Source organism: Canis aureus, chromosome 32 (genome assembly GCF_053574225.1).
Source record: "Canis aureus isolate CA01 chromosome 32, VMU_Caureus_v.1.0, whole genome shotgun sequence".
Lineage (NCBI taxonomy): Eukaryota > Metazoa > Chordata > Mammalia > Carnivora > Canidae > Canis > Canis aureus.
In genome coordinates, this window is record NC_135642.1 from 19,206,131 (window position 1) to 19,219,466 (window position 13,336).

At 37.0% G+C, this 13,336-nt stretch overlaps 2 protein-coding genes across 6 annotated transcripts in view; both read left to right on the plus strand.

The window, feature by feature from the left end:
* The first annotated feature begins 804 nt into the window (after positions 1-804).
* CTXN2 (cortexin 2) lies at positions 805-12,655 on the plus strand. 3 transcript variants are annotated; one of them, XM_077881019.1, is made up of 4 exons: positions 805-1,557; positions 3,252-3,286; positions 7,815-7,902; positions 8,529-12,655. In XM_077881019.1, the coding sequence occupies exon 4, from the start codon at positions 8,586-8,588 to the stop codon at positions 8,829-8,831; it is 246 nt and encodes an 81-aa protein (XP_077737145.1). In that variant the 5' UTR covers positions 805-1,557; positions 3,252-3,286; positions 7,815-7,902; positions 8,529-8,585; the 3' UTR covers positions 8,832-12,655. The 3 variants fall into 3 exon arrangements, with proteins under 3 accessions (XP_077737145.1, XP_077737144.1, XP_077737143.1); XM_077881018.1 differs by lacking the exon at positions 7,815-7,902 and having other exon boundaries at positions 808-1,557; XM_077881017.1 differs by lacking the exons at positions 3,252-3,286; positions 7,815-7,902 and having other exon boundaries at positions 821-1,557.
* A 145-nt stretch (positions 12,656-12,800) lies between these two features.
* SLC12A1 (solute carrier family 12 member 1) overlaps positions 12,801-13,336 on the plus strand; it is a 90,054-nt gene continuing 89,518 nt past the window's right edge. For all 3 annotated transcript variants that reach the window (XM_077881011.1, XM_077881012.1, XM_077881014.1), the window contains exon 1: positions 12,801-12,901. The gene's annotated coding sequence lies outside the window, so the exon portion shown is untranslated. The remainder of the gene's footprint in view (positions 12,902-13,336) is intronic.

Consider the following 13,336-nt stretch of genomic DNA (forward strand, 5'->3'; position numbering starts at 1 on the left):
ACACACACAGAGAGAGGGGCAGAGACACAGGCAGAGGGCGAAGCAGGCTCTATGCAGGGAGCCGGATGTGGGACTCCATCCAGGGACTCCAGTATCATGCCCTGGGCCCAAGGCATGCGCTAAACCACTGAGCCACCCAGGGATCCCATGTTTAGCAGTTTTAAATGAAAAAGAATAATTTTTTTGAGTATAGTCTTACATGAACTCCCAGTTATACATTGCCCATATTTTGTAAGACCATGAAATTTCCTAAATTAGTAAATACTCTGAATGACCATATACATTGTCTTCACCTTATTATTGAATTCTAACACATCTTTACATCATGTGCTTTCAGCATTTTTTACATGAACAATGACCCCATTCTGCATCTACATTTTCCCCAATCTCTGAAAATTTAATAATTTACAAGGTCAATAATTAAGTTTTTAGAGAATCTACAGGTGCTTGGAATTTGAAGGTCTGGATATAGTATCCAAACAGAAATAGAATTGGATCCTTAAAATTGAGCTGGACAAAAAGTCCCCTAAGTAAGGATGGGGGAAGAGGTTTTATTGTTGTTTTTTCCCTTTGGTATTGTTTTGCTTTGCTTTCAATGTCATTTAAATTTGGATTCTATGTATTCAACACTGTTTAGAAAACGTGCCTTGCAACTACATATGGGCTTTTATGGAGCATTCTTGTCTTGGTGTATTCTAGCTCAGAGGTCTCACTGCGCAATATTTCAGCACCTCGGACAGCGCCTACACCAATCCCTAAAAGGCTTGCGGGGTTTGGGGGCAGAGAGGTAGGGAGGGAAGGATCTGGTTGGGTTTGCATGGAAAAGGAAAGGTGAAGAGTAGGAGAAAATAACTCCAAATGACGCATGCGGTCCCCAGTTAAACCAATACACTTTCACTCTCGTCTTTCTCTCATCGGATGAGCAGAAAAATGTAAGTAGCGTCTACTCTCCGACTGAGACTGCGGTCAAGAAGCACAGCCAAATGCCCGCGGCACAGCCACTGATGCAGAGGAGAAGAAAACAAGGATTTTAACAATAAATTAATTAAACTTCCACTGCCTTAGGAAACCAAATGGGTGACGAACACCGATGGCTAACCTGCAGTGTGATAGGAGTGGAAATGAGCAGCTATTTTTTTTTTTTTCTTTTTTGCAACACCGAGGAATAGATGGAGCCTGTTGCTGCGGTGGCCCATCCCCTTCCCCCTCTCATTTACCAACTCTTCTGTCTCGCAAACACAGACGCCTTCACAAACGCGCGCGCGCGCGCAAATATTTACACTCGGCCACAGCAGATCAATCCAGGCACAGTTTCCTGCAAATACACTCGCGCGCGCACACGTACTTCGCGGCCGCCCACGTCCTCTCTTTCTCACCGACAGAGACAGACATTTACACACGTAGGCCAGGAGTCGCTAACCACGGTCCTGTGACTCCACGCAGGTTCCCAGGACACGCCTTATACATTGTTACTGAACCGATCAGCGAACACAGACAAACCTGCCAACACTTAAACCTACTGGCTGGATTTCATCTCCATGGCAACAAGCATGGAAGGTGAGACATCGCTGTCTGCGAAGTAACTTTCTCCCCCTACCCTCCGCAGTAGCCGACAGGGTTCAAGCGCAGGTCCAGATGAAGCCTGTTCTCATTCTCTTGTATTTCTGAAGCTAGGGAGCGGAGAAGGGGGGTGGGGGGCGCGGGGATGGAGCCTGCAGGTCTGGTCAGTTCAAATTCTAAAGGAGAAAAGAGCCCTGATGTTTCCGCTGCTGCAGCTGCTGTTGCCAAAAAGGAAAGAAAAAAAAATGTGTGTTTGCAGTTAGCTTGCTGATGCTTCTCCTATAATATTTTGCAGGGGGTTTCTATGCTTCTTTAGTTTAATATGCCCAAAGAGAAGTGGGGACAAACAAGGCAGAAAGATGATGACAGTCCAGGTTTCTCTAGTGAGACATTTTGAAAATTTTCAGACCTGATATCCAGTGCTTCGAAAAGATCCAATGTCAGAGTCCTTGGGGAGCCTTGGGAAGACGCTCTTAAGGTTGAAATCTGAAAGGTTAGAGAGGGGGATTCTGACAAATTCCAGGGTTTTGGATCTCTGGGAAGGCCTGTAATTTATGTACTTCATCATGATGAAGACATCTGGGTTTGTAATTTAAGGTTTTCCTTTAATTCCAACACATTCCATTCCTAATGATTAACTAGCTCTGTGCAGAAGTGGCCTGAATAATTCTTCTTTTCCCTGTTTACTTGGAATGGGATTTAATAACCTTGATATTTGGTAGGGTATGTTGTGTATGTATTATGGGAGGATTCATTTAAGCCTGGGTTTTCTTATATGCCTCATTTCATGAAATCATGAGTCTTCATATTATTAGCATCAAAGATTACTGTATCTGATAACCAATATCAAAATACTTTTCACTGAAAATGCCATATTCCACTATAATAGTTGTTATTTCAGATATACTGTTTGGACTATCATTAATAGATAAATAAACCAGAGGGAAAAACCTGTTGATTAAAATAAAATGCAGGAAGTTCTTTTTTTTTTTTTAATGGGCATATACTTTTCAATATTGGTTTCTGCATGGGGCACCTGGCTGGCTCAGCTGGTGGAGCATGCAACTCTTGATCTTGGGGTTGTGAGTTCGAGCCCAATATAGGGTGTAGAGATTACTTTAAAAATAATATTGGCTCCTGTAGTTGCACATTGTAGCAAACTATAGGTTTCTGGAAAGTGAAATTTTATATTTCTAATCAGTAAACCTATTCATAGAAGAAAAAAATCACATACAACATTCATGTGTATGAAAGGCTATAAAATATAAAATTATAAAAAAGATTAAAATACTGTTATTTTTGACTACTCACAATAGTATGTATGACTGATCATAGAAAGACTTTGCTTATTGGTTATTAACTACAAAACTATTGAGTGGGATTTTGGCCTTTTGGTCTACAGGTATACCATTGGCCCAATCCTATGACTCATCAGGACTTAGAAATCCCGGTTCCTGACAGTTGCCATGAAGGAAATGATGTATTTTCAACTCAATTGCTCATTTCTAAAGTACCTAAATGTTGATCTTCATATCCATTTTTTGTGGGGTAGCATATTTAAAATAACTTTTACCACACTATTTTACATCTACTCTTTTTTTAAAAATTCATTTCTTTTTTCTTAACAGGGTTTATTTATCCTGGTTTTATAACTTCACAATTTAAATGTCTCTCATTTTTCTTTTTCCCAGTAAACAGGATATTAAGATGATGCTTTCTCTCTGAGGTAGGCATTAAAATGTCTGTTTTACAGAACCTATTGTTTTGCTTTCTCCTCTCTGTCATGGATTAGAGAAAGTGAAAATGTGTCTTTCATCCACATTCATTGGGTAATTCCAGATATCTTATTAATTATAAAGAATCCAGTATTGTAAATGGAGAGTTCTACTTATTTTTAACAGTATTTTGTTTTTAGCAATACTTTTTTTTTATCAAATTGTGCTTGATATCAACAGAAGGGCACAAAGCTCATTGCACTTAACAATATAGTCTCAACAACTTCAGGCTGCTGTTGAAATGAGACAAGTTGTTCATTTCACACAACAAGTAAAATGCAAAGTTAGGGCAAACATTTAAAAAATTTAGGGCTGAAAATACTGGTATTTCAACTGCTATACATATCGCTTAAATCACCAACAGCATCTATTTGCCAAACATATTGTTAGGCAATCGCTTAACTTTTTACTTATTTGCTTGTGTAGACACTACTTTTCAACCTTTAAATACTACCTTTTAAGTTGTTTTCCTTGACTTGAACTTTGTTTTCATCTTTAGTATAACGTAGAATTTTAAAATGAATGTAGAAGTCCAAATTCTTCCCTTTATGTAGGGAAGAATTCTTCCCTCCTCTTTATCATTCCAATTTTTGGTTAAAAATGGAAAATTACTAGTTCTTTGAACCCCAGTGAATTTACTTGGCTCTACTTTTAAAAGCTGAATATATAATCATGTCCTTATTATCGGAAATAATTGGTCTCACGATCTCAACTTTTGCACTTAAGTTTTTGTGCAAGTAAAACTTCCTTTGTGTTAGGTTTCTTTTATCATTTGGCTTCACTTATTCATTACCCATCACTCTAAAACCCTCTTCAATATAGTGTCACCCCTGGTCATTCAACCAAAATTTTTACAGTGATGAAAAACTTCTGAATGCCAAACCCAATGCCCTGTTTTACAGCACTTAGTTTCCACCAGCGCTGCAGAATTTGACACTGTTTACCAATACCTATAGAACCTCTAGCTTCCTTTATTCCCGGTGACTTCCTACTACAGATCCACTTATGACTCTGATCATTCCATATACAATTCCACTAGCAGATCCTGCTTTCTTTTTGTAAGAGAGGGATTCTTTGAGGCTCATTGCTAGGATTCTTCCATTTTCAGTCCTTTTTGCTGACTGCAAATAGAACCTTAATGCGATTACATCAAAACTGCTTTCTGGATCAATCCAGAATGAGTAGATCTGGCTTCCTACAGTAACACTTCAAATATTTGAAAGCAGCTGTCATCCTCTTTGATCTTCCCTTTTCTGCAAACCTCAGCAATTCTTTCCTTAAATTTTGATCTGTAAATGCTTCTATGTATTAACTTTATTTGACAATAATATCCTTAAGATAGTCTCCCCACCAGCAATTTTATGCTGGACAACATGATCTGGATTAATTTGTTTAAAACTGCCTATTGACTAGAACTAAACTTTTCATTTACTTTTTTTTAATTTTTATTTATTTATGATAGTCACAGAGAGAGAGAGAGAGGCAGAGACATAGGCAGAGGGAGAAGCAGGCTCCATGTACCGGGAGCCCGACGTGGGATTTGATCCCGGGTCTCCAGGATGGCGCCCTGGGCCAAAGGCAGGCGCTAAACCGCTGTGCCACCCAGGGATCCCCCTCATTTACTTTTTAAATTTACACTTTGCTCATTTTTTTTTTATTTTGGCTAGTGAAAGCACTATCTTTACACTTGTCCAGACTTTTTTTTTAAAGATTTTATTTATTTATGATAGACATAGAGAGAGAGAGGGAGGGAGAGACACAGGCAGAGGGAGAAGCAGGCTCCATGCTGGGTGCCCGACGTGGGACTCGATCCTGGGGCTCCAGGATCGTGCCCTGGGCCAAAAGCAGGCGCTAAACTGCTGAGCCACCCAGGGATCTCCACACTTGTCCAGACTTAATGGAGTACAGTCATCTTTGATACCTCTCTTTCCATGGCCTACTACCTTCCATCATTTGCCAAAACTATCCCTGATATCTTTATAAATATCTTTCAAATATCTTTCATTTCCTCTCCCACACATCTACTTCATAGTCCAAGCCCTCATTGCTTTTCACTTGGACCATTTCTTTCCCATGATGCTCCTTCACTGAAATCTATGTCTATTTTGGCCTCATCATAAGTTTAGACTTTAGGCAAAGAAATTGTAAACTCTTAGCTTGATAGTCAAAAGATTTTACATTTTGGCTCAACCTACCTTTCCAATGTTTTGTTTCTTATATTCCCCTTTGCTTGTGCCAAATTGCTCTGAACAAATTCAGTACTTTTCTGCTTTCATATTTATTGTAATGCTGTTTCCTTCCTCAAATATCTAAATCTTCTCTTTCATGACTCAGCTCAAATAAAATCTCTCACAAGAAAAACTTTTCCTGATCTCTAAATGAATGAAATCTTTGTTCCCTCTAGATCTTTGCATCTCTTTTGTCATTAAGATGTTAAAGACAATAATACTAATCCCATGTGGTTATTATAGGGATTAAATAAAATAATAGGGCAGCCCAGGTGGCTCAGTGATTTAGCGCCACCTTCAGCCCAGGTCGTGATCCTGGAGACCTGGGATCAAGTCCCATGTCGGGCTTCCTGCCTGTTCCTTCTCCCTCTGCCTGTGTCTCTGCTTCTCTCTCTCTCTGTCTCTCACGAATAAATAAATAAAATCTTTAAAAAAATAAATAATATAAAATAAAATAATAGATGTAAAGCAATATTTGGTATCCAGTATATGTTAAATACAATTTTTTCCCTCTTCCCTTTAATTGCCTTTGTAGAAGCCTATGCTGTTTTCTTCCTGTTTGTATATGGATCCTCTCCCCTACAGGTTGGAATTATTTGGAGTAAAATCATATGAATCTTTGTGGGAATGCTTTTATTAATCAATCTGATAATAACGAGCAAGAAACACTGAACTCTGAGCTTCTGAATTTTGATATTTACTTCAAGGCCAATTTGTTTTTTAAATCAAACTAAAGCTTTCTTATTCATTTCAACTAAATGTTAAATGTTTTTTGACATGTTTTCTGGATGTCTAAAAATCAGATTTTTAGAACCAGAACTTTATTCATCAAAAATTAAATTTTTCAATAAATTTACTTTGATTTGGTTCAAATATTTATTGGATACCCATGATATGCTGGGAACTATATTCAGTACCTGAGAGGTAGTTATTTTTCCATTTAAAAAGAAAGTAATTCACTTCACAGATTGTCTGAGATTCTCAGAACAAGGCAATATATGGTATGGTAGATAATTTAACAAGGAATTTTGTATCTCTAACTAGGAAGATACTGTGTTTTAATTTAAAAGTAACAAATGAGTTGAGTGTTCTATTGCTACAGCTAGAAAATACCTCTTTTGTTTGTTCAGTTGATGGGTTTTATACAAATAATACAGTCTAGTAGATTAATCATTTAGAGCTAACTGACTTAACTCATCTAATGATCAGCTATGACCCTGTGTCTCTGTCTGCATTAGGATTCTTAAAAACAAATACATTCAACTAATATCATAATTATATGTAGAAGAAAGAAAGAAAGAAAGAAAGAAAGAAAGAAGAAAGAAAGAAAGAAAGAAAGAAAGAAAGAAAGAAAGAAAGAAAGAAAGAAAGAAAGTTCTTGTTAAATCCCAAGGTCGTTAGATATTCAGTCAGGTCTCATGTCTTCCACAGGATAAATAGAACAAGAGCTCAATTAGAAAAATCACTCTGAGCCACATAAGTGATACTAATTTTTTTTTTTAAATTTAGAGTATAGTCACTATGCCATATATAACAGGGAAGAAAAATGGTTTGATGGAAAGAAGTTTAACAGAGAAGTTTGAAACAATTTTTTCCATTTATTAAACAAACAGTATATCCCAAGTGTATTAAATGTTTCTAACACTTAAGATTTGATTATAAAGCTATTTTGTAATACAAACAATTATAAAATAAAATATTGTTTAATATTAACTGGTTTATTCATTGGTAAATAACTTTGAAAACCACAGGGTTTGTTCTTATTAATTACTTCCTTTCTTTACTCCTTACATGCCATCCCTCTTCTGTCTCAATTGCTTTCTGAAAATTGAATCCAAAAAGATCTGAAGGGTCAGTTATTTTAATAAATAATTCTTTACAATTATTATTAGAAAAAGAGATAATAAAAACTCAAACACAAACATTCGATTATTCTCTATTACTGGATGACAAGCTATTTGGTAAAAGGTCCTCTCAAGGAGGGTGGCTGTGGGTTAGTAACCATTTGATTTAATTAACTGATCTCAATTTTAATTAATTAATTTAATTATTGTTAAGGTATCAAATGGGAAAATCTATTTTTTGTTAATTCAACCCATACTTTCTGAACACTTTTGCTGTAGTTTTAGAATCTCAGTACAGAAGGAGCTTAGGACTAGGAATCTGTTTGGGAAGAGGACTGGGAAGCTCATCTTGAAGTTGAATGTTTATAAAAAACATGCTGTTTAACTTGGGTTTTATGTTTATTTAGGGTGTTCTGAAAGCTAATGGGGATGGTGGGGAGATGGCTAATGATACACAGCTATTGCTGCCTGCTACTTGCAGGATGCTATATTAAGGTACTGTTTTTATTAAAATAATTTAAATATATATCTCTTTAAGAGATTAATATTTACCACTACAGAGTGGTAGTGGGAAGAAAAACACAAGTACATGTCAAAAAACTAAGAGAATGAAAAAGAACGAAGACATACCTATTTAAAAGTATCAGAGTCTGTATCAGACAAAAGGCACTGGAGACAGACCTTAAAACACGGACCTTAGAGAGCTGGACCAGTTCACACCCTATGATTATTTATGGTGTTATCTGCACGTGAAAAAATGAAGTAAAGATTAGATGACAATTCAGGTCAAGGAGGCAGTGACTTAACTATCTCACAATGAATCAAAAGCTTCTGGGGTTAATTATTTGAATATTCCCTTTCATACCTGATTTTATATTTAGTGCATAGGTAAGTTTTGGATGTCCACAAAGGCCATTACTGTCATTACTGTAGTCTGTCATTACTACAAGAGAAATAGCATCTCCAATGATAATTTGATCCTGATCCATATCTGATGATGTTTTCGTGTGTCTTTTGTGAATTAAGTCAAGAAGGTTTGAAAACTGCCAGATTTTAGAAAGCAATTACCCGCTCACTAATATACATGAATAAGACTAAACTGAGTCCAATTTTGTATCTAGGCCAAGAGGTGACTCCAGCAGGAATTCTGAAGAGCCATAATGATGTGACAGTGAATAATGAGTAGTACCTACTGTGGCAACTCTTCAGCTAAGATGAGTGTCAACGAAGTATCAGCTTTTTCATTGACTCTGGAGCAAAAAACTGGCTTTGCTTTTGTTGGAATTTTGTGTATCTTCTTGGGACTTCTTATTATCAGATGCTTCAAAATTCTCTTAGACCCATATAGTAGCATGCCTTCCTCTACATGGGAACATGAAGTTGAAGAGTTTGATAAAGGAACATTTGAATATGCACTTGCGTGAGAGTTCCACCTTTATGGTTTTTAGGCTTATACCACTGGGACACGTGGAAGATACAATTGTAATTTCCTTGAGCATGCTGGAAGAGGCTCATTTCATTCACTAAATTCAATAAACATGTGTGGTTGGACAAGTCATCAAATCTCTATGGACTTCAGTGAGGAAGCTAACCAGAGGATTTTTAATGTCCTTTTCAAATCTAGTGCTCTATGAACTCTGTGAATGTATCTGGAAACCCAGAGATCTGAGATCAATGAAGATTTAAGATATCATGAAAAGCTTTCCAGTTTAGGAATCTAAACTCTTATGATTTGAATTTTAATGTTGACTTAGTCAAGAACTAGCTTTATGACCTAGAAAGCTAGCTAAGGGGCACCTTTTCACATCTGCAAAACAAGGATAAATAAACCTATCCTTCATATTTTACAGGAATGTTGAGAGGACCAAATGATGCATAGTGAATGGGAAAGCAATTTGAAAACCAGAAAACATTGTCAAAACATACCTTGAAATTATTATTTATTCCCCTCATTGGCAATAGTAATAGAGGTTCTCAAACCTCAAAAAACAATGGCCTAGTGTAAGATATTCACTTTTCTATCTTAATTCTCTTCATTTGATAAATGAAAATATAGAATTATCTTATTCTAAAATTCTTTCCAACTACAATTTCTGACCCTTTATGATTACCAAATGGAGGAATATAGTAGGAGATAAATCAATACAAAAATATTTGTGTCACCAGAACACAAAACTGCCAAACACACCAAAAAACGAATGACTACTACTTACTCAGAGTTAGCACTAAATTGGATGCTTTCCATTTATTATGTGACTTGACATACTTATGAATCCTTTGAGTTCAAAACTACTATTTCCATTTTATTTATTACCTTAATGTCCCAGATGAGGAGCTGAAGTTGAGAGAGCTTAAATAACTTCCCAAGGTCATCAAGCTAGAGAGTGATTGTGTTAGGAATTGAATGTGGGCAGTCTAATGTCAAAGTCATTGTTTGTAAACATCATGCTATACTCCAAGACACTATCCTCAACATTTTTATATATCTTACAAAGATAGTTACTGCTCAAGTCTATGGCACTCCAAAACAAGCTGTCTCATCCCTGATACTTTCCAACTCCTAATAGACTTAGAACACATCTGTGTTGGTTGTTAATCTTCTGGACCAAACTCACACCTCAAGGAGCTCTTTGAACCCCAGTAGGTAGAGGAGTGTCAGCCTAGGACACCTTATAGCCAGTCAGTAGTTTGGTCCAAGAACATTTCATTGAACCAAGTCAACCAGACATACTGGGAGTTGTATGTGCCCAGGATGTGAGGTATCTCCTTCGTGACCCAGGTTTCTAAAGTACTTGTTAAGATATATGCCCAAGTACAAGATGCACCATTTTCCCCAGGGAAGACATTGAACAAGACCATCCATTTTGGTCACTAGAATATAACAAGACCAGCTCTACCCTTCAAAGAAGAAAGACTCTAAGACCCAAAACATAAGATAACTTCATGAAGTATGAGCATTGTTTCTGAAAGTTCACCACTCACAAGCTTTCCAGATATCATCAATTCGACCATAGTATTATTTTCAATCCCACTAAATGGAAATTCTTTTAACCAAAATTGTCCTCATCCATGGAATTTATTCATGATCTATTGTTCACCTTAGATTTTTGGGGGGCAGCAGATGGGAAAGAGTGGTCAGTGTCTATATTTTCAGAACCAGAAATAATACAAAAAATATGAGGAATGGTTATAGTATGGATACATCATGGAAACTTCATGAAATGCTAATTCTTTTAGGAATGTCCAATGTCATAGTTAGATCATTCTCCAGCTACCCTTTCCCCAGACCCCTGTCAGGAAAGACAAGAGGAAAATTAGAGGAGCATACTTCCAGAAGTTTTCCTCCTGTTACCTTATCCACATACTTGAAAAGCCTAAATTGGGTTTACCTTTCAAGATTGGCTTTATGGATGGTGTAATTTCATCCATATCCCCCAAACCATCTCCCATCTGCTCTAGAATGTCTGAATCCCTTAATAGAGAACAAAGACTTTCATTCCACAGTTAGAGATAAAAGGCTTAGAATGAAAATGTCTGGTTGATGTAAGACCAAGACTGAAACTAATTCACAGGACACTGTAGTCAGGCAGGCAAGCAGCAAGGATAAAGGAAATTGACCACCTTTGGATGCATTCACAGTCCTTGGCAGAGGAAAAAGTTCAAGGAACAAATAGGTGGGCTCCTGAAAGAGGCATTGAGGAAATGGTTGAAGGAAAAAGGGACTAGAGATGGTAGAAATAACTGCCAGTGAGTTCACAGCTTCCATCCAGGGCCAATCAATAGGGTTTGTTTTGAGTCCTAGCCCCATCTTAGCTGTTCTAAATAGCAACAGCCAGATGATTCTGAAATGAATTTGAATCTGAAAGGCATAATTCCTATGCCTTCTACGCGGGGAGTCAGAACCCTTTGTTGAATGGATAAATGGCTTGTATTTAAGAACAGACTGAGTTAGTGGTACATAGTTGTAATTCTGTCTCTATTTCTGAAACAGCCTCATGACATTAGCCCAATTGATTAGTATGACATTTATCTAGTAGAGTCTAGGGCATTTTACTTAGGTGTCTCCAAATCCTTTTCTACAATCCAGCATCTTTTCACCCACCTACCTTTCCTCCTATTTTATTAGAATAGTACCTATCCCAATCTCTAATGATTCACCCTGGAATCTTTGACTAAATCAAAGTTTTTTTTTAATATTTTTATTTATTTATTCATGAGAGACACACAGAGAGAGGCAGAGACATAGGCAGAGGCAGAAGCAGGCTCCCCATGGGGAACTGATACGGGATTCAATCCCAGAACCCGGGGATCACAATCTGAGCCAAAGGCAGAAACTCAAACACTGAGCCACCCAGACACCCTCAAAGTCTTCAGTCAATTGTAAATATTTCCAAAATAATAAAAGTGTGAAGTACAAACCAGTACTGATCTAAATCCAACACACAAATTCACTCATTTAATCCACTCAATAACTGTACAGCAAAGTAGGTAACATTATTATCCACCATTATTGGTTGATGAGAAAGTTAAGGCACAGAGAGATTGATTAATTTGCCAGAGCTTACACAGAAGTGGCACAGCTGGGCTGTGAATTGAGTATACTGACTCACTTCAGAGTCTTGCTCCTAACCACTGTGTCAAGCTCCAAGTGTGCTGCTCAGGCAGCTGGAAATCACTTGGATAGCTTCTTATGTAAAAGACAAGGAGGATCCATTCAATCACCCCAACTGAAAACCAATGACAGAACCTGCACAGCGGAATTGTTTGTGCTGTCTAAATAATCACCACCTCACAGATTTGAGCAAAATCTTTCTCTCAATAAACCAAAAAAACCAGGTTTGATATACGTGTTTTGCCGGGTAGAGACAAAAAGACCACTGGGAAACTTAGTCACAGTTTCATTCTTGCTTGAACTAATTTTCCCAATAGGTAGAAATATTTTCAATAAATCACTGATTTTATATTCAATCTGCTCACTTCCTATGCAGAGAAGAATTAATCTAATATCTACTACAAGCAAGATAAAATGATCTCAAATACCACTTTCTAGTTACAAAGTATAGAAATTATCTCTGGAGGCCTAGATTTTGCTGTATGTGCTAAGCAATAGGAGGTCACCAGGAATCATGTGAAGACAGTGGGATTCAATTTATTTAGCACCAAACAACTGAAGCACTGCTTATATTTTGTTGGGTGATTAATGCTGAACAATCCAACTCCCCTTACAAATTAAAGAAATTTTATATGACTTCCTGTCTAAATGGATTAATGGTTTACTACTGCTTACTAGCTGAGGTGGTACTCAGGGCTAATGACTGGGGAGGGCCCACAGTATTATTCCACACCAATCACTGCTCTATCACCTCTTTCAAGGAAGATTTTAACCAATAAGAAGAAGCCTATGGTTCTGGGCTGAAAGCTAAGTGCCCCATATATGCCTGGGTGATGTTGAAACAGGTAATGCTTCCTGAGAAGAAGGTTCCTTCTTCTGGTGGTAAGTTAAAAACCTCTCTGGGTGGGATAAAAATCACACTTAATATTATGTCATAAAGTAGATTCTGAGTAGTGAAATAAAGGCAAAGGATGTCAACGACTATGAAGAGAAGTGAGATGTTCCACAAAAACTAAAGAGATGACAGCTTCACTTATAATTTTCCCCATAAAAGTTTATTTGCAAGTTGATGTTAAGATTTTTTTTTTAGTTCAAAGAAATAGCCTAATAACTTCAAGAGGGAGGTGCATTTTTGTTTGTATTTGTCTGTTTTTCTAAAAAGCCAAAATTTAAAGTATCAATAAAGACATATTACTCTCATGAAAGAATGTTCTAAGATGGGCTCATATCATGGATTGTAAAGTGATTATGTGGTTTATTTATCTCATAGTCAAAAATAAGCTTCTCAATGAATTTGAGACTATTTCATTAAAGGGA